At 45.6% G+C, this 20,795-nt stretch overlaps 1 protein-coding gene across 11 annotated transcripts in view; it reads left to right on the forward strand.

Moving 5' to 3' along the window:
• LOC140396174 (ataxin-7-like protein 1) overlaps positions 1-20,795 on the forward strand; it is a 317,394-nt gene that overhangs the window by 175,392 nt on the left and 121,207 nt on the right. For 7 of the 11 annotated variants that reach the window (XM_072484429.1, XM_072484428.1, XM_072484432.1 and 4 more), the window contains one exon: positions 6,420-6,461. The exons of the other annotated variants lie outside the window; for them this stretch is intronic. In XM_072484429.1, coding sequence (XP_072340530.1) covers positions 6,420-6,461 — 42 coding nt within the window. The remainder of the gene's footprint in view (positions 1-6,419; positions 6,462-20,795) is intronic. 11 annotated transcript variants of the gene reach the window in all.

Genomic DNA, 20,795 nt, shown 5'->3' on the forward strand with positions numbered 1-20,795 from the left:
TCATTCCTGTGAAAGGGTAGACCCATGGGTCTGGTGAGTTCCTGCCCGATGTCTGTGGGGAATAGTATTGGGTTAAAAAAAATAGGCCGGACTTCAGATGACTGGGATATGCTGATTAGTCCCACAACAGGTGGCTCTCCTCTGTAAGACAGAAAAATAGGTACTTTTGATCGAATTTAGCGCGCAAAATTGGACTAAAACATCTCCTCCCCCTCAACGATGATATAGTACAAATTGCAGGAAGCAGCAGTTCCAAGAGGCTGCTGGAACACCAAGAATGGAAGCAAGGGACAAGAAAGACGATCAAGCGGGTCAGCAGACCGGTGAGGGGGTCCCCATCCGCGCCCAAGAGAGGGAGACCGGTGACCCCAAAATCGAGCCTCCCCTCCCCAGCCAGGTGACGGATGGAAGACGGGGCTCCGCTCTGGGCGAAACCCAAGGCAGGGGAGCAGCCAAGAGCGGTCATTGCCAAGCTGCACGGATACCAGGACTGGGAAAGGATCCTTCAATGGCCAGAAGACGAAGGCTTGTAACTGGTGGCACATGACATCAGAGTCGATTAAGACATTGGGACAGGCCTGGCAAAGCAAAGGGCAAAATTTAATCGGGCAAAATCGGCCCTTTACAAAAACAAAATTAAGTTCAGGTTCTGGGTAACATATCAGGGCAAGGAACACTAATTCACTGAACTTGCAGAAGCGGACGAGTTCATCCAAAAGAACGGTCTAGAGAGGCAAGGGAGACAGTGATAAGGAAGGCACAGAAGAGGCAGAGAAAACCTATGGACAATTTTCCGTGGGACTGCAGGAAAACCAGTTTGTAGCAAGGAGAGGGCGAGTGCAGCAGAGCTCAGGCGAGGGTAAGGTGGAGATAGAGGGGACACCAACAGAGTGGGTGTAGGAGAGGAGTCAGTCTGACCACAGAAGGGGGGAGGGGCCACCACACTAGCGGGAAATTCCATGAGTGAGTAGGGGTGGGGGGGGGGGGGGGTCACGGTGCATCTCCCACCTGGGAGAAAGTGCCCGGGGGGGCACAATGCCAAGGGGGGAAAAGTAGAGAGGTAAACAGAAGGTGGGGGCATGTGTGTGTGTGGGGGGAGCAGCGAGGAGGGGGGGAGAAAACAAAACCACAGGGGGAACAAAATGACATTGGGGCCGGGGGGGGGGGGAAGCGGGGACTTGAGACTGGCCTCAACAGGTTACTCTCAGAAACGTGGAACTAGATGGCACCGCAAGTAGCCACCTTAGAAGGTCCCTGGACAAAGGGAAACACTGAATGCAGGGGCTCATGCACAAGGTAAGTATAGTTGATCCTGCAGGAGAGGGGGTGGAGGGGGGAGGGGGGAACGGACAAACCCCTTCCCCAATTAGGATAGTTACCTGGAATGGCCCAGTGAAAAGATCCAGAGTCTTCACCCACCTGAAAAATATGAAAGTTGACATAGTGTTCCTTCAAGAGATGCAGCTGAGGGAGAAGGACCGACTGCGGAGCAGGAAGGGATGGGTGAGACAGACGTATCAATCATATTATGGGACGAGAGCCGGGGAGGGGTAACCATACTGATAAGCAAGAGAACGATGTTCATTACAACAAAGAAGGTTACAGACCAAGGGGGACGGTACGTCATGGTCAGCGGTATCCTAGATGGGGCACTGGTAGTCCTTGACAACGTGTACGCTCCCAACTGGGACCACACGGAATTTGTAAAGAAGACCAGGGCGGAAATCCCCGACATAGATGCACACTGACTCATCGTGGGAGGTGGGAGACACTTCAACTGTGGACAGGACCCACTGACGGACAGATTGATCCCGAGAACAGGGAAAACAACAGCCTAGAGAATTGGGAATATTTATGGAACAGATGCAGCAGTGGACCTATGGCGGTTCATTCACCCAGGTTAGAAGGAATTTTATTTTTTCTCGCCAGTACACAAGGTCTATACCCGTGTCAACCTCTTTGTAATGGGGAAAACAGTGCTTCAGGAGATAGTGAGGGCGGAATACTCCACAATTGTAATCTTCTACCACGGTCCACACTACATTGATGTGAGGTTGGAGACGGGTCGTGCCCAACGCCCCACATGGAGATTGGACACGAGCCTCCTGGCCAACAAGGTCTTCTGCCAGAAAACATCACAGGCCATAGGCAAGTACGGGTTAAGGGTAGACAGCTAACAGCGAACATCAGACGACTGCTGAACGTGATAATTACCCCATCCAGGGAGGGAACAGCAGAGGTGATCGTCTCCCTGGAAGCAGTGAAGGCCTTTGACAGTCGAGTGGAAGTAGAAGTACTAGATCGATTTGGGCATGAGGTTCTACTCATGCACAAGCCCTCATCGCTAGATACGGACCAACAACACCAGCTCTGAATACTTCCAGTTGCACAGAAACACAAGGCAAGGCTGCCCACGTCCCCACTCTTATTTGCCCTGGCACTTGAGCTGTTGGTGATCGCCCTCAAGAGTGGCAAGAAGCTGGAAGGGAATTCGAAGAAGAGACCGAGAGCACAAGAGTCTCGGTCTATGCAGATGACTTTCTCCTCTACATCTTGGACCCGCAAAGCAGCATTGAAGGGATCATGAAGCTCCTGGGAGTTTGGAGCCTTCTCGGGCTACAAACTCAACCTGAGCAAGTATTCCCTGTGAACCCGAGAGGGGGTGGGGCAGAGCAGGAGGGACTACCATTCAAACTAGCCCAAAACAAATTTCTCTACCTGGAGACACTGAATATGAGGGACTTTTACACAGAAGACAGGCTAGCAACATTAGAAGGACTGGCGGAGAGACTGCAGCTACCTAAAAAAAGTGAACTCCAACACCTACAGTTTAAGAACTTTCTCCTCAAGGAGACAACCGCATACCCACAGACCCCGAGACACACAATGTTACAGGAGCTATTGGATGCGGTGATCAGGGTGGTGGGTGGATGAATTGTGGACACTTTACGGAGGATAATTAGAAAAGGGCATGCTCCCCACTGGACAAAACACTGGAAGAATGGGAGGAAGAACTAGGGATAGAAATAGGGTGGGGATTCTGGAGCGAAGCACTGAACTCCACCTCCTCATGTGCAAGGCTAAACCTCATGCAGCTGGAAGTGGTGCACAGCACACACCTGACAAGAACTCAAATGAGTAGGTTCTTCCCGGAGGTGGAGGATAAATGGGAATGGCGCCAGGGAGGCCCGGCTACCCACACCCACATGTTCTGGGCCTGCCCCAGACTTGTCAGGTTTTGGACAGCCTTCTTTGAGGCAATGTTTAAGGTTGTGGGAGTGAGGGTGGAGCCGTGACCAAGAGTGACAGTCTTCGGGGTATTGGACCAGCCAGAAGTATTAATGAGGATGAGGGCCGACGCCCTTGCCTTTGCTTCCCTAATTGCCCTCTAGGGAATCCTGCTCGGCTGACGATCAGCAGCACCGCACACAGCTGCAGACCTGTCAGAATTTCCCCACCTGGAGAAGATCAAATTCGCTATCCGAGGATGGCTTCCACAAAGCTTGTTCCAGGACCTGTTCGAGGCCAACAGCTGGTAGAGTGGGGGGAGGGGGAGGCGGGAACCTACGAGATTGCAGGGAATAGCAGGAAAGGGGGAGGGAGACGCGGGAACCTACGAGATTGCAGGGAATAGACAGGAAAAGGAGGGGGTGTTGTGGAGGCCAGAGACAGAGGAGAGGGAGGTTGGAAAACAACCAAAACCGATATCGGGGGCCTAGAGCAAGGCCACAAGAAACAGTACTCCCAAAGTGACACAAAGTGAGATGGGTGGGGTGGGGCCAAATGACAAAGCGGGGGGGATGGGATCAAATGACAAAGGGGGAGGGGGGGGAAGGGAATCGCATGTAAGTAGATACCTGCCCACTGTATAATAAGCGACCGAAGAACAGATCCTAAAACAAAAGGAGGTTTGCAGGGGGGTGTTGGTGTGAAGGTGGGTTGATACCAAGGGTATCTTGTGTATTGTGTATCGTCTTGTGTATTGTACCCTTGTTGAATGTACAGTTTACAAAATGTAAAACATCAATGAAAACATTTTTTGAAAAATAGGCAGCAGCAGGAGGTTGATGTTGGGCTGATATTTCAATGCAAGCAGCAGAGTAAATGTCTTGTTTGTTCCACATCAATGACAAAGACTGCTCAAGATTAAAGTTTTATCTTCTCACTCTGCCTGAATGTAACTGCTCCCAGCCATGCTCCAATAGTAACACACTCATTTCGGAGTCAGAAGATCATGTATTCAAAGCCCAATGCAGATTCTTGAGCGTCCAGTCCAGGATATTAATGCAGTACTACTAATAATATCAATCTTTATTGTCACACACAAGTAGGCGTACATTAACACTGCAATGAAGTTACTGTGAAACGCCCCTAGTCGCCACATTCGGGTGCCTGTTCGGGTACACAGAGGGAGAATTCAGAATGTCAAATTCACCTAACAAGCATGTCTTTCGGGACTTGTGGGAGGAAACCGGAGCACCCGGAGGAAACCCACGCAGACACACTGAGAACGTGCAGACTTCGCAGACCAGTGACCCAAGCCGGGAATCGAACCTGGGACCCTGGAGCTGTGAAGCTATAGTGCTAACCGCTATGCTACCGTGCTGCCCGATATTCACCTGCCCTCAGAATTACTGAGGGAGTTCTGCGCTTTGTCTTCCAGATAAAATGTGAAATTTAATCCCCATCCGCCTCTGAAGACGTAAAAAATCCTGCAGTGCTGTTTGAAGAAGAGCTGTAATATTCTCCCCACTGTCCTGACTAACATTTATCCCTCAACCAACACTGAAAACAAATGACCTATAACATAATTGCTGGAACTTGCTTTGTACAATTTGGCTTGCATTACCTACATTACAACAGTGGCTGCACCTCAAAAGGTATTTCATTAGTTGTAAAACATTATCTGAACGCCTGAGATTGTGAAAGATTATGATTATAAATCATAGAATGATACAGTGCAGAAGAGGCCCATCAAGCCTGCACCGATTTAAAAAAACAAAAAACAAATCTATACTAATTCCACTTCCCAAAGCCTTGAATGTTATGACATTTCAAGTGCTCATCCAAGTTTCTTTTAAAGATTGAGAGGTTCCCTGCCTCTACTGCCCTCCCAGACAGTGTATTCCAGACTCCCACCTCCCTCTGGGTGAAAAAAAACCGTTCCTCAGATCCCATTTAAATTAATCCTTCTGCCTTTCTCCTTAAAATTATGCCCCCTTGTTATTGACCCTTCAACTAAGGGGAATAGCTGCTATCTATCCATCCTGTCCATGCCCCTCATAATCCTATACACCTCAAATCAGGTCCCCTCTCGGCCTTCTCTGAAAAAGAAAACAATAGCTAAAATGCTCCATCCCAGGCAACATCCTGCCAAAATTCCTTTGCACCCCCTCTGTTGCTCAGTGGGCTAGATAGCTGGTTTGTGATGCAGAACAATGCCAGCAGCGGGGGTTCAATTCCCGTACCAGCTTACCCAAACAGGCGCTGGAATGTGGTGACTAGGGGCTTTTCTCAGTATCCTCATACTTGTGACAATGAAAGGTCATTATTAATATTATTACTGCGATCACATCTTTCCTATCGTGCAGTGACCAGAACTGCATATAGTAATCCAGCTGCGGCCTAACCAGAGGCCTGTACAACTCCAAAATAACCTCCCTGCTCTTAAAATCAATGCCACGACTGATGAAGGCAAGTGTCCCATGTGCCTTCTTAGCTACCTTAGCAACCTGTCCTGCCGCCTTCAGGGATCTGTGCATCCCTCTGTTCCCCTTTCTTTTGAATTTGGGCCAGCTCTCACAAGTAGGAGGCAGAATGCTAATTTTGTGGATCCCCCCAATGGATAAGTTATTGAATACATAGATAAAACTAGATTTATTTAGTCACTTTTTCTGATAGGTTCTAAATTAATTTAAGTAAATTATTAGCTTTTTTTAATAAAAGTGTTTTTCTATCTTTGTCCATTATCCTTAAATTCACCTGGAATGTCATCTGGCTAAATTGTAAATCCGTTTTCTGCTCTGCTCTGTAACTGTTATCAAAGTCAGACTGGAGTTACAACTATTGTTTAGGTATTCCAACTTCAATTGATGAGACCTAATAATGCGCTCTTCCTGCCAGCCTGGAGTCAGCACTGATTGACAGGCCTGTAGAGCAACAGGACAAAGGGATTTGTATTGTTTTACATCGGAGATTACGTGTGCCGTCTGTAAATGGAATTTGTTTGTCATTTTTGTAATAATTTATTTTTACTGTTATGATAAAACTCCAGTAATTTACCGTGTCATTCTTTGATTTTTTTTTTGTCACTTTTTCGGTCTACATAAATATGTGGATCAAAAAAGTATGTTTTAACCTTTGGTTTCTTTCACCCTCACATTTTTAATGATTTTTTTTTCTTCTCGCCCTCTTTTTAGGTCTCCCCATGCCACACACCATTCCCCGGCCAAAAGGGCAAGGTAGGTGATGTGCTCCCAGGCCTTTGCCACTGCTGCTCTTAAATCAGCTACTGGGTGGTGTGTGAGAGCAGCCATGGGCTGACTCATTCAGCGACTTTCAATCTCTCTCACTCCCTCGTCGGGGGAATTCACCTGATTCCTGGCTGCCTAGTTGCGGGAGAGGAGATGTACACGATTGCTTGTGGTCTAGTAGGGGCTGGGGAGATATGCATACTAATCCACTACTGCTACCAATATCACTAAGCTGCTAATCTAACACAACTCACTTGGGAGTGGGTGAATGAGCTGCATCAGTTATTTCCAGAGCCTTTCATCCTCTGCCCTTCTGACGAGCTCCTCACCTGAATTGAAATCCCATTTTCTTCAAAATGTTTGACGTGGGAGCTTCACAAAGGAATTGGATAGCTCTTTCAAAGAGCCAGCACAGATAGGCTCAGCCAAATGTCGTCCCTCTCCTCCCCCCTCCTGTATCATTCGGTGATTCTATAAATGATGAAGTTGCTCATCGAATTTCCTCTCCAATATTCTCACCTTCCCCTGCACTTCTTTGGAAGCCTTGAGTCATGGTTGGAGCTGCTATTCCATCAGCTTTAACAACCCTCTGGTACCCATTCTGTTAGGTTAGAATCTGAAAAGGAAGTATTGGCGTGATATTTGTGGGTGATCTCGCAGCCAAGCCCACTTTATGTCCACGCAGACCATTGGATCCAAATCAGAAATGAAAATCCTGATGGATTCTTTTTTATTTTTCCCTTCTGACTCCCTCTCCCCCTCCACCTTAAGCGATATATAGGCCAATTGGGGGAAAAAAAGAAGTTAACCAATTGTAATATCTACCACGACCTCTGGATGACCCGTGTGCCTTATATCCAAATAAGTGCCTTTGGAGTGTAGACACTGTTGTAATGTAGGAAGAGCAGCAATTATTTGTTAATGGCAATCTCCCGCAAACCGCAATGGCCAGATGGTCTGTTTTAGATGCTGGCTGAGACAAGGCAGTTGCCAATTAGGGCTAGTTTTTATTTTTGTTATTTAATATTTATTTATTTGTTGTTGTTTTCTTTTGTTCTTGTTTAAATAAAAAAGGTCATTATTATCTGTATTGTTTTAATGTTGTGTAAAGGATGCACAATGTACTGTGTTGGTTGACCAAAAATTTTCAATAAAATATTATTTTTAAAAAAAATTAGATGCTGGCTGAGGAATAAATATAAACCAGGGCACTAAAGAGTCAAACTCCCTTTTTAAATGAACAGTACCATAGGACCTTTTACATCCATCTGAGAGGGGTAGGCAAGGTCTTGGTTGAACATCTCCTCGGAAAGATGGCACCGAATAACCTACAACCCTTTGACTTGGGTGAGAATGCCATTCTTGTTCCGCTCAAGAATGCCCCTACTGGAGTTAGCAAGCCAAACACTTTTTGTAGGGATTGAACCTGACATCTCTTGGACTGCTTTGCGAAGTGCATTTGCCTGTGAAGCCTCTAGAGACTCCCTAGTGATCAGATTTTGTTTGGAAACAAACTCTGTGCTGCTCTGGGTGCCACAGAGCACCGATCGACTGAAATGAAGAGTAATGTGATGGGTGGCACGGTAGCACAGTGGTTAGCACTGTTGCTTCACAGCACCAGGGTCCCAGGTTCGATTCCCGCTTGGGTCACTGTCTGCGGAGTCTGCACGTTCTCCCTGTGTCTGCGTAGGTTTCCTCCGTGTGCTCCGGTTTCCTCCCACAAGTCCCAAAAGACGTGATGTTAAGTGAATTAGACATTCTCAATTCTCCCTCTACGTGCCTGAACAGACGCCGGAGTGTGGCGACTAGAGGATTTTCACAGTAACTTCATTGCCGTGTTAATGTAAGCCTACTTGTGATAATAATAAAGATTATTATTGTTATACCACAAGGCTGTTGAACTGCAGAGGGCTTCATGTAGTTCTAACACTTTTCACAGTGAAAATGCTGAATCTGTACATTTGATTCAAAATAGAAATCCTAAGAATGTCGTTGCCACATTATGTAAAAACTCTAAAGGCATTTTTTAACAAATAGTAATTATAGAAAATCAAAATACCCTGAAATTATGAGTTTCCTGGAAATGAGAAACTGATTGAAATCTGTTTCAGAAGTGTAAAATAACTTTGGAGAAATAGGTGTCCTAGCATTGTAATTTCAATGAAATTGACGTAACCACATGTGATTAACAGCCATAACAACTTCAGCCAACAGAAAATAGGCTCTGTATGACAATTATTAGAGAAAGAACTTGCATTTAAGCACCACCTTCGTCAACCCAGGATGTCCCAAAGTGCTTTACACCTAATTAGTAGTTCAGAAGTGTAGTCACAGTTTTAATGTAGAAATAAAACTTTTCACTGGTTGGAGTTCCCTGAACCCGCCCCCCCCCCTCTCCCCAACACAACCTGTGTTGATTTTTGTAATATTTATTGTTTAGTGGAAGAGAGGATGTTTAAGTCATTGCCTACAGTTAATGATTGTCCGATGCGGTTTACATATGGCAGATTACATTTTCCAATGGTTGATTTGGAACAGGTAGCCATACAGACTTGATTTTGATGTCAGTGGCAGTATTTATTAGTGCATGTTAGATTGGCGACACCTTGTGATTGCAGAGAAGACAAAGTATACCGTGACATGATTATGGTTTGTGAATGAATTTCAATGAAGTACACAAGAATCCAGGCCAGATGATCCCGTCAGCTGCTTGTATTTCTCGTTCTGGTATCCTTCATATTCACGTAGTCCCTGACCTGATAATCTAACTCCTTAGCTCTATTCTCATTTCCCATTTATTAGATCCCTGGTATGGGTTTCTGTTTTATACATGGACAAAACAGTAGATGTGAGGAGAGCTTCAATCTTTGGCTGTTGTTGCCGTGCAAGTTTTGGTTTGAGAGAAACAGAATCAAAGGATCAAAGAGAATGTTCCATAGATTCTCTGACAGCATTTAAAATGAAGTGCAAAATACGTTATCAAGACTTTTTTAAATTTGCAACCGACTGTTAGGATCCCAGATGAGAACCAAACTATTTTCAATTTGTAAAAGTGTGAGGAAATGTTACACCACAGGATTGATAACACTGATCCATAGGTATCTTTTATGTTACAACAAACTTGAATTTAAACACAGAATTAATCACATTAGCAACAAGGAAATCGCTTTACAGTTTACAGTTACAACAGTTGTTAACTAAAAGAGAAAAAAAGTAACTTACTAAACCTGCCACTCTATTCCAATTAAGCAAACCATATATTTCTCCTTTTCTCTGTACAGCATCTTTGGAGAGAGAACCTTTCAGAACCGAATTGAAACACCTCTGTTCAGATGAGTGTTCTTGGACCAACTACCTTTTTAAACAAAACTGCCTCCTCCCATTAACTACATCATATGTACCCAAAGCATAAGGCATTCTTTTGTCTCTTACAAGATGTCCCTTGACTTGTTTAGCCAGGACCAGACACAATACACCTCATGAATTATCTACACTCCAGGGGTCCTTCAAAAGTGTTCCAAATTCCATTAGCTAGCTATCTGTAAACAAATAAATGGTTCTCAAGATCTATTAACAGAACCTTCACCTGCAAATGAATGACCACCAAACCTTTATGACCCCTTAAACACAGCTCTTAACAGTCAAACTGTCGGTATGCACCTCGACCCAGGTTTTAGTTACATTACTGCATAAAATATGACAATTTCTTACATTCATCACAAGATAAATTAGCAAAAAAAAGTGCTAGGTATCCCCCCCCCTCCCCTGGTGCCTCCCACATTTGCTTAAGTGCAATATTTTAACTTGGCAAATAAATTACATTAAACTGCTTTGCATCCCCGGGGGAACATTCTTCCTATGCCAACCGCAAAGTAATCAATGCATGGGGGTTTGGCTGATCACTGTGTTATTCATAGTCTTCAAAGCATGAGGGTTGTGTAAGGACCCTTCCTGTTGATTCCCTTAGTTCCTATTTCTTTAATTTGGTCCCTGAATCATTAATGGAGACATACCTTTAGGTCGAGCAGAGGAAGTGAGGAACTCAAAAGTGTTAAAATAGTACACTGTGTTATAAAGTTTTGTATTTTGGGCAGAAGAACCCAGACTTTATGGCAGCCAAGAGATTGGAGGAGTCTGTTTTGATTGGTTGGCTGGTTCTGCCCACCAACCGCCAGTGAATGGACCCTGACGAGTGTTTTCTTTCCCTGAGAGAACCCACTGGATGCAGCTTTCTCTCTCTCTCTTTCTGCTCCCTACAATCTGCATGCAGAAGCTCTTACTTGCTGTGAGTCTACAGTGAAAACCATTACAAGTTAAAAGAAAAGATAATGTCCATCTGAAGCAGAGACTGAAGAAGAAATTAACTGGACATCCATCTGAAATGACAACTCTTATCCTTTTACTGGCATCATTATTTTACACCCCTCTTTCCCCTTGGATTTTGTGTTGTATTTGTTGCCTATTTAATTATAGCTACTGTTAATAATAAATTAATGATATTTTAATTTACAACCCCAGTGACTGTAGTTATTGGGCAGGAGAAGACCTTGGGTATTTTAAAATAAAAGTTAATTTCAACTGCGTTGAGACACCTGGGTCAAGCGGGGCTGGAATTGACCACGTACTGACCCGTGGGTAGTAACAGTTGGCTCTGACTGTTGCGTGTTTGTATTGCAATCGGAATAGGAGAGTGCTCCAGTCACTACATGCAAAAATATTGCAATTGTGGTGGGACATTTTCCAGTGATGCTTTGGGTTAGTGACATAATCACAACACACTGTGGGAAACTATCCCAGTGTGTTAGTGATTTTGTAATAATATCTGGAAGGTTTCCCCTGATTCTATTTCCAGCTGGATTGTAAATACATTTGATTAACCCACTTAATCCACTAGAAATAATAAGCATGGGGAACCTCGTCATGTTTCAGGACTATAGATTTTGCTGATGTTTCCTTCTGAACAACCAGCTATTGTATCAGACAATTTGATTGTAGTCGAGTTACAAATTATTGGCTTATTTATTGTACTGTACGTTGCTGGAGCTAGAAACAGTCTCATGGAATATTTACCAAATCTGCAGATGCAGGCCTGCACACACAGGGCAATCAACTCTTGTGGAATGAATTAAGAGACACCTTGGAATTATGTGAAGGGGGGGGTGTTGCAGGACTAAAGGCTAAATTGCAGGATGGCTGATCACCTGAAATTCATGGTGTATGATAGGTGTTGCACCAACATTGGTCACCATTTTAAATTCTGCTTCCTTTCCAAATATGTTGCCCATTGTTTACCTCAGCAGTCCCTAGTTATCTTGCTTATACTTTTGTACATACTATATAATTAAGTAGTTCAGTAATTCATAAATTCTAAAATCGGAGTGTAGAGGTTGCAGGAGATCCCCCGACACTAGGCATGGCTTGGCTCAGCGATAGAACTCTGCCCTCAGTCAAAGGTTTGTTACCTCAACTTCCATCCCGGATGCAAAATCAAGGCTGACCTATTTTTCTTTTCATTGTTCCATGTTTTTTATATTCTGCTTTATTTTTAATTGTACTATTAACCTGGTGTTCATTTCTCTATCATGTTCACCTAATTTCAGTCATCCACGGAATTCTAGCTTTGGACCCCCCCCCCCCTCAAACTGTGCCAGTGTCTGCCTGAACTGTCTCTTTTGAAGGCCTCCAATTGCTCATTTACTGTTTTACCCTCTAATCTTTGTTGCCACTTCACCTATGCCAAATCCCTTTTCAATTCATTGATATTGCCCCTCACCCAGTTACTTGTGCTTTTCCATAACTACCCTAAATCTAATGTTATGGTGACAAGGTTCCAAAATACTCTTCCATTGTACCTCCGCAGTCCCTAGTTGTCTTGCTCATACTTTTGTACATACTATATATTTCAGTAGTTCATTCCCATATGTCCATTCTTAAGAAAGTGGTGAGCGAGGCACCACTCACTCCCTCAGAAATAAAAAGCCATGAAATAATTTCATCTGAGCATATGTCATGAATTTACAAGCACCCTGCAGGTTATATCCACAAAGCCTCACAGACCAATTGTCTCATTATGTTCCTATTTATAGAAATCGGGCTTTGTGTGAAAAGAACTGGCCAGTTCAAGCATGTGCTTCAGCTTGACAGCAGAGTAGTAGGTTCCAATTGGATGGTATAAAGTTTCTGTTGTCATAAAACATCATTGGCTCAATTTGCTGTGAGCAGTGCTCCTGAGACCAGCTAAAACATTCAAACTCTGTAACTTGAGTGGACTTATTCTGAATTTTTAAAATATCTCAAGTTGAAGTGGCCAGTGACTTCCATGGAGCAGGAACAGGAGCTATGAGGGTGAGCTCTGAAATATTTTGATGGATTTATGGCCTTATACAGTGATTTAGGAAATTCCATTTCTGGGTTTGTTGCTAACAGCAGCAACAACTTGTACATTGAAATAATAATACATTCCAAAGAATTTTCATCGAAATGAAATCAGATAAAACTTGACCAACGTGAGGAGAACTCATCAGCTGATTTGAGTAATATATTAAAGAACAATGAAATGTACAGCACAGGAACAGGCCCTTCGGCCCAACAAGCCTGTGCCGACCAGGCTGAACGTCTAAACTAAAATCTTCTACACATCCTGGGTCCGTATCCCTCTATTTCCATCCTATTCATGTATTTGTCAAGATGCCCCTTAAATGTCACTATCGTCCCAGCTTCCACCACCACCTCCGGCAGCGAGTTCCAGGCACCCACTACCCTCTGTAAAAAAAACTTGCCTCGTACATCCCCTCTAAACCTTGCCCCTCGCACCTTAAAAACCTATGCCCTCTAGTAATTGACCCCTCTATCCTGGGAAAAAGCCTCTGACTATCCACTCAGTCTATGCCCTTCATAATTTTGTAGACCTCTGTCGTTCCAGTGAGAACAAATCGAGTTTATTCAACCGCTCCTCGTAGCTAATGCCCTCCATACCAGGCAACATCCTGGTAAATCGCTTCTGCACCCTCTCTAAAGCCTCCACATCCTTCTGGTAGTGTGGCGACCAGAATTGAACACTATACTCCAAGTGTGGCCTAATTAAGGTTCTATACAGCTGCAACATGACTTGCCAATTCTTATACTCAGTGCCCCGGCCAACAAAGGCAAGCATGCCGTATGCCTTCTTGACTACCTTCTCCACCTGTGTTGCCCTTTTCAGTGACCTGTGGACCTGTACACCTACATCTCTCTGACTGTCAATACTCTTGAGGGTTCTACCATTCACTGTATATTCCCTACCTGCATTAGACCTTCCAAAATGCATTACCTCACATTTTTCCGGATTAAACTCCATCTGCCATCTCTCCGCCCAAGTCTCCAAATGATCTAAATCCAGCTGTATCCTCTGACAGTCCTCATCGCTATCCGCAATTCCACCAACCTTTGTGTCGTGTGCAAACTTACTAATCAGACCAGTTACATTTTCCTCCAAATCATTTATATATTCTACGAACAGCAAAGGACCCAGCACTGATCCCTGCGGAACACCACTAGTTACAGCCCTACAATCAAAAAAGCACCCTTCCATTGCTACTCTCTGCCTTCTATGACCTAGCCAGTTCTGTATTCACCTGAAGACAGGATCCAAAGATTTCTGTCAAGGCCTCAGCAATTTCCTCTCTAGCCTCCTTCAGTATTCTGGGGTAGATCCCATCAGGCACTGGGGACTTATCTACCATAATATTTTTCATGATGCCCAACACCTTGTCTTTTTGGATCTCAATGTGACCCAGGCTATGTACACACCCTTCTCCAGACTCAACATCCACCAATTCCTTCTCTTTGGTGAATACTGATGCAAAGTATTCATTTAGTACCTCACCCATTTCCTCTGGCCATACATAGATTCCCTTGCCTGTCCTTCAGTGGGCCAACCCTTTCCCTGACTACCCTCTTGCTTTTTATGTACGTGTAAAAAGCCTTGGGATTTTCCTTAACCTGATTTGCCAATGACTTTTCGCGACCCCTTTTAGCCCTCCACACTCCTTGCTTAAGTTCCTTCCTACTTTCCTTATATTCCACACAGGCTTCGTCTGTTCCTAGCCTTCTAGTCCTGACAAATGCCTCCTTTTTCTTTTTGACGAGGCCTACAATATCTCTCCTTATCCAAGGTTCCTGAAACTTGCCGTATTTATCCTTCTCACGCACAGGAACATGCCGGTCCTGAATTCCTTTCAACTGACATTTGAAAGCCTCCCACATGTCAGATGTTGATTTACCCTCAAACATCCGCCCCCAATCTAGGTTCTTCAGTTCCCGCCTAATATTGTTATAATTAGCCTTCCCCCAATTTAGCACATTCACCCTAGGACCACTCTCATCGTTGTCCACCAGCACTTTAAAACTTACTGAATTGTGGTCACTGTTCCCAAAATGCTCCCCTACTGAAACTTCTACCACCTGGCTGGGCTCATTCCCCAATACTAGGTCCAGTACAGCCCCTTCCCTAGTTGGACTATCTACATATTGTTTGAAGAAGCCCTCCTGGATGCTCCTTACAAACTCTGCCCCGTCCAAGCTCCTAGCACTAAGTGAGTCCCAGTCAATATTGGGGAAGTTGAAGTCTCCCATCACAACAACCCTGTTGTTTTTACTCCTTTCCAAAATCTGTCTATCTATCTGCTCCTCTATCTCCCGCTGGCTATTGGGAGGCCTGTAGTAAACCCCCAACATTGTGACTGCAGCATTCTTATTCCTGATCTCTACCCATATAGCCTTGCTGCCTCTGAGGTGTCCTCCCGTAGTACAGCTGTGATATTCTCCCTAACCAGTAGCGCAACTCCACCACCACTTTTACATCCCCCTCTATCCCACCTGAAACATCTAAATCCTGGAACGTTTAGCTGCCAATCCTGTCCTTCCCTCAACCAGGTCTCTGTAATGGCAACAACATCATAGTTCCAAGTACTAATCCAAGCTCTAAGTTCATCTGTCTTAACCATTATACTTCTTGCATTAAAACATATTCACTTCAGGCCACCAGACCCGTTATTTTCAGCAACATCTCCCTGTCTGCTCTTCCTCTGAGCCATACTGGCCCTGTTCCCTAGTTCTCCCTCAATGCTTTCACCTTCTGACCTATTGCTCCGGTACCCACCCCCCTGCCATACTTGTTTAAACCCACCCGTGTGACACTAGCAAACCTTGTGGCCAGGATATTTATGCCTCTCCAGTTTAGATACAACCCGTCCTTCTTATACAGGTCACGTCTGCCCCAGAAGAGCTCCCAGTGGTCCAGATAACAGAAACCCTTCCTCCTACACCAGCTGTTTAGCCACGTGTTTAGCTGCTCTATCTTCCTATTTCTAGCCTCACTGGCACGTGGCACAGGGAGTAATCCCGAGATTACAACCCTAGAGGTCCTGTCTTTTAACTTTCTGCCTAGCTCCCTGAACTCCTGCTGCAGGACCTCATGCCCCTTCCTGCCTATGTCATTAGTACCAATATGTACAACGACCTCTGCCTGTTTGCCCTCCCCCTTCAGGATGCCCACTACCCTTTCGGAGACATCTTGGACCCTGGCACCAGGGAGGCAACATACCATCCTGGAGTTTCTTTCACATCCACAGACGCGCCTATCTGTGTCCCTGACTATGGAGTCCCCTATGACTATTGCTCTTCTGCGCTTTGATCCTCCCTGCTGAACATCAGAGCCAGCCGTGGTGCCACTGCTCTGGCTGCTGCTATTTTTCCCTATTATGCTATTCCCCCCCAACAGTATCCAAAGCGGTATACCTGTTCGAGAGGGGGACAGCCACAGGGGATTCCTGCACTGACTGCCTGCCCATTCTGGTGGTCACCCATCTCTCTACCTGCACCTTGGGTGTGACCACATCTCTGTAACTCCTATCTATGACGCTTTCCGCCACCTGCATGCTCCTAAGTGCATCCAGTTGCTGCTCCAACTGTACCACACGGTCTGTGAGGAGCTGCCATTGGTTACACTTGCTGCAGATGTAGTCGACCAGAACGCTGGAAGCATCACAGATCTGCCACATCTCAGTTGGAGCACTGCACCCCGCTGAGTGACATTTAAGCACTCATTAATTAAAAATAAATGAATTATTGTTAGATTGAGTTACAATTAACTGTATGGCCCTGACGCTAGATGATATTTACTGTAAAATTAAATGCTAAATACCGATCACTGCCCTCGGGTTTATGTACTCCACTATCTAGTTAATCAATTAGATTTGTTAAGCAATATTATTTTATTTTCAAATTTAACAGATTCCCAATTAGGTCACAGCTTTACTGTGATGTCACTTCAGTTTTCCCCCCACACACAATTTGAAAAGGTAATAAAAATCACTTACCTTCCCAGTATGCTCTCTGGTTCTCTCCCTGCAGATTAACAGTTACAGGCCAGAAGAAAGAGAACAAAACAGTATGGAAAAAGCACCTTCTCCCAATCTGCACCGAATTACCTCACTGCACCAAATTACCAAGTTCCAATTCCCACTCTGGATGGTCCCACTCTGGATGTGTCCCACTCTGGATGTGTCCCACTCTGGATGTGTCTCCTTCACCTGTACAAAGCTTACTGAGTGCGCTTTCTGTCTGTCTTTTATGCAGAACTCAGCTAACCAGGGTGACTCACACTACTTAAGCTTCAAACAGAAGAATACAAAGTACACCCTTGTGCCACTAAACAGGCCTCAGGTGACTGACAGATAACTGCCTCTCAGCAATTAGGGTGGGGGCAGCTTCAACCAATCAGACACTAAGCTACACTTTTTCCTGAAAAACAGCAGAATTAGACTTGCCACTTACCTTTCCTGATTACCTCACTGCACCAAATTACCAAGTTTCAATTCCCACTCTGGATGTGTCTCACTCGGGGCGTGATTCTCCACTCCCACGCCTGTTGGGGGAATCGTCTGGGCCACCAAAATTTACGGGGACGCCGGTCCGACGCCCTCCCACGATTCTCCCAAGCGGCGGGAACGGCCCGGTCAAGTTTTGCAGGCCGGAGAATCACCGGAGACACCGAAAATGGTGATTCTCTGGGACCCCCGCTATTCTGAGGCCCGGATGGGCCAAGCGGCCAGGCCAAAACGGCAGGTTCCCCCCGGTGCCGTCAACACCTGGTCGCTGCAGTCGTGAGCGGTGCGTGAACGCTGGGGGGGCGGCCTGCGGGGGGGGGGGGCGCGAGGGGGGATCCTGCACCGGGCTTTACCTGAAACGTGGGGTGGCCCACGATCGGTGCCCAACGATCGTCGGGCCGTCCTCTCTGAAGGAGGACCTCCTTCCTTCCGCGGCCCCGCAAGATCCGTCCGCCATCTTGCGGGGCGGACTTAGAGAGGACGGCAACCACGCATGTGCGGGTTGGCACCGGCCAACCCGCGCATGCGTGGATGATGCCCATTATGTGGCGCCGGCCGCGTCATCTATGCGGCGCCGCTTTTACGCGGGCGACAAGACCTGGCGCGTGTAGATGACGCGGCCCCGATCCTGGCCCATTGTCAGGGCCTGAATCGGTCGGGACCCGGGCCGTTTCGCGCCGTTGTGAACCTCGACGGCGTTCACAACGGCGCAGCCACTTCGGCACGGGAGTGGAGAAGCCCGCCCAGGCTGTGTCTCCTTCACCTGCGCAAAGCTTGAGATAGCATTGGAAAGGTTGGGGAGGGAATTTTCAGAGGATAGGACCTTGCCGGGGCGGGGGGGGCTAGATTCACAGCTGCCAGTGCTAGGTTTCGGAGCGAATGAAGCATAGACCAGAAACCAGAATTGGAGGAGCACAAGGGTCTGTCTCGATGTATTATAGAGCTGAAAGATGTTGGAGACTGGGATGGGCAAGGGCATAGAGGCAATTTAAATACAAGGATGGAAATTTTTTAACTAAACTTTGGTCGACTGGAAGCCAACGCAGACCAGGGGTGATGGGTGGATAGGGAGGATAAATAACTTGAGTATTAATTTGCTCATGATGTTACCTTTGCAGCAAGCTATATTTCTGCAGCAGTCATTTTCTACAAAAACTTATCTCAGGGCAGCGGCAGATGAGACACTTAAAAAAGACAGAAGTGTCATGCTACATAATGCAAAATATAATGTTCTGCTGAATCCCTTTAAAGCCAGAAGACTATTAGTTACTTTAACAGAACATCACATCATTTTGGATTTATTGTTTCTGAGGAATTGTCCAGATTGGAAATGCTTTTAAATTATAGTCTACAATTCAGAAGCATCCAGTATTAAATGATGTTTTTTTTTGTAAATTTAGAATTCCTAGTTCTTTTTTTCCAATTAAGGAGCAATTTACCATGGCCAATTAACCTATCCTGCATATCTTTGGGTTGTGGGAGTGAAACCCACGCAAACACGGGGAGAATGTGCAAACTCCACATGGACAGTGACCCAGAGCCGGGACCGAACCTGGGACCTTGGCGCCGTGAGGCAGCAATGCTAACCACTGTGCCACCGTGTTGTCTAAATGACTTTTCTTTAAGATTGTAGTAAGGGGTAATATCAGGAATGTGACTCGTATGAAGTGACAGACAAAGCAGTAAATAACATTGCTGTCGGTGAGTTGGAGGAAATGCTGCTTTCTGCTACATAACGATGTTATGGGCTCGATTTTGTTGTCAAAATAATGGTGAGGCTTATGGCAGAACACAACTTCAGGTGAGGAACAGCTACATGGTTAAATGCCAATCTCCAAAGATGATTGCTCGAGTTATACTGCTAACCATAAACTTTGATAAAACAGCATCTCTCTACCTGGCTCCAATTGACACAATGTGAAGTACAGTAGATGTGAAGAAAATCTAGTCTTTGAATTACAGGTGTTAGTGCTCTTTTAATTGTGATGCCTATTAATTACCGAGCCACGTGCAAATTGGCATAGGGATGGGAAAATTAGGGAAGTAAACATGTGGCTAAAGGAGTGGTGCGGGAAAGAGGGGTTACATTTCATGGGGCACTAGCATCAGTATTGGGACGGGAGGGATCTGTACCATTGGGACAGTCTCCACCTGAACCAATCTGAGATCAGTGTTCTCGTGGAAAGGATAAATAGGGTGGTCACAAGGACTTTAAACTAGCAAATGGGGGGGAGGGGAGGGGGAAAGGGAAGGTCTCAGGAGAACTCAATACAGTTCCAAACAAGTAACAGGTCAGAGAGTAAAGGAATAGTCAGGAACCTAACTATAGGAACTGCAGCTAATGGTAAAACTACAAGAAGTATAATGGTACATGGGAACCACTGCAGCAGGTCAGCTTGTGAGGAAAAGGTAGAGGTTAATAGGATGAACAGTCTAAAGACTACGGAGGGGAAAGGAGATGTAAAAAAAATCAAAATGCAAGGTGACTGTGGGAGTGAAACTTGGGGATGAGGTTATCAGAGGTTAATAAAGGAGGCCAGAATGTATGAAACGCATAGTGCACAAGAAAGTGCACATGAAACGCATAGTGCTCAAGAAAGTCCTGCAAGGGAAAGGTAAATCTGGAGGACCTATTTAAAAGCCTTGCACCTAGATACACGCAGTATTTGAAATAAGGTAAATGAGCTGACGGCACAAATAGAGACTATTGGGTATGATTTGATGGGGATTACTGAAACATGGTGCAGGAGGACTGGGGACGAGAGTTGAATGTCCAAGGGTACTCTGTATTCCGAAAGGATAGTCAGGATGAAAGAGGAGTTGGAATCACACGGGAGGGTTTAAACTAGTATGGCAGGGGGGTGGGCACGGGAGCAATAGGTCAGAAGGTGAGAGCGTTGAGGGAGAACTAGGGAATATGGACAGTGTGGCTCTGAGGCAGAGCAGACGGGGAGAAGTTGCTGAACACAGCGGGTCTGGTGGCCTGAAGTGCATATGTTTTAATGCAAGGAGCATTACGGGTAAGGCAGATGAACTTAGAGCTTGGATTACTACTTGGAACTATGATGTTGTTGCCATTACAGAGACCTGGTTGAGGGAAGGGCAGGATTGGCAGCTAAACGTTCCAGGTTTTAGATGTTTCAGGCGGGATAGAGGGGGATGTAAAAGGGGAGGCGGAGTTGCGCTACTTGTTCAGGAGAGTATCACAGCTATACAGCGAGAGGACACCTCAGAGGGCAGTGAGGCTATATGGGTAGAGATCAGGAATAAGAAGGGTGCAGTCACAATGTTGGGGGTATACTACAGGCCTCCCAACAGCCAGCGGGAGATAGAGGAGCAGATAGGTAGACAGATTTTGGAAAAGAGTAAAAACAACAGGGTTGTGGTGATGGGAGACTTCAACTTCCCCAATATTGACTGGGACTCACTTAGTGCCAGGGGCTTAGACGGGGCA

This window comes from Scyliorhinus torazame, chromosome 19 (assembly GCF_047496885.1).
Source record: "Scyliorhinus torazame isolate Kashiwa2021f chromosome 19, sScyTor2.1, whole genome shotgun sequence".
In the NCBI taxonomy this organism is placed as follows: Eukaryota; Metazoa; Chordata; class Chondrichthyes; order Carcharhiniformes; family Scyliorhinidae; genus Scyliorhinus; species Scyliorhinus torazame.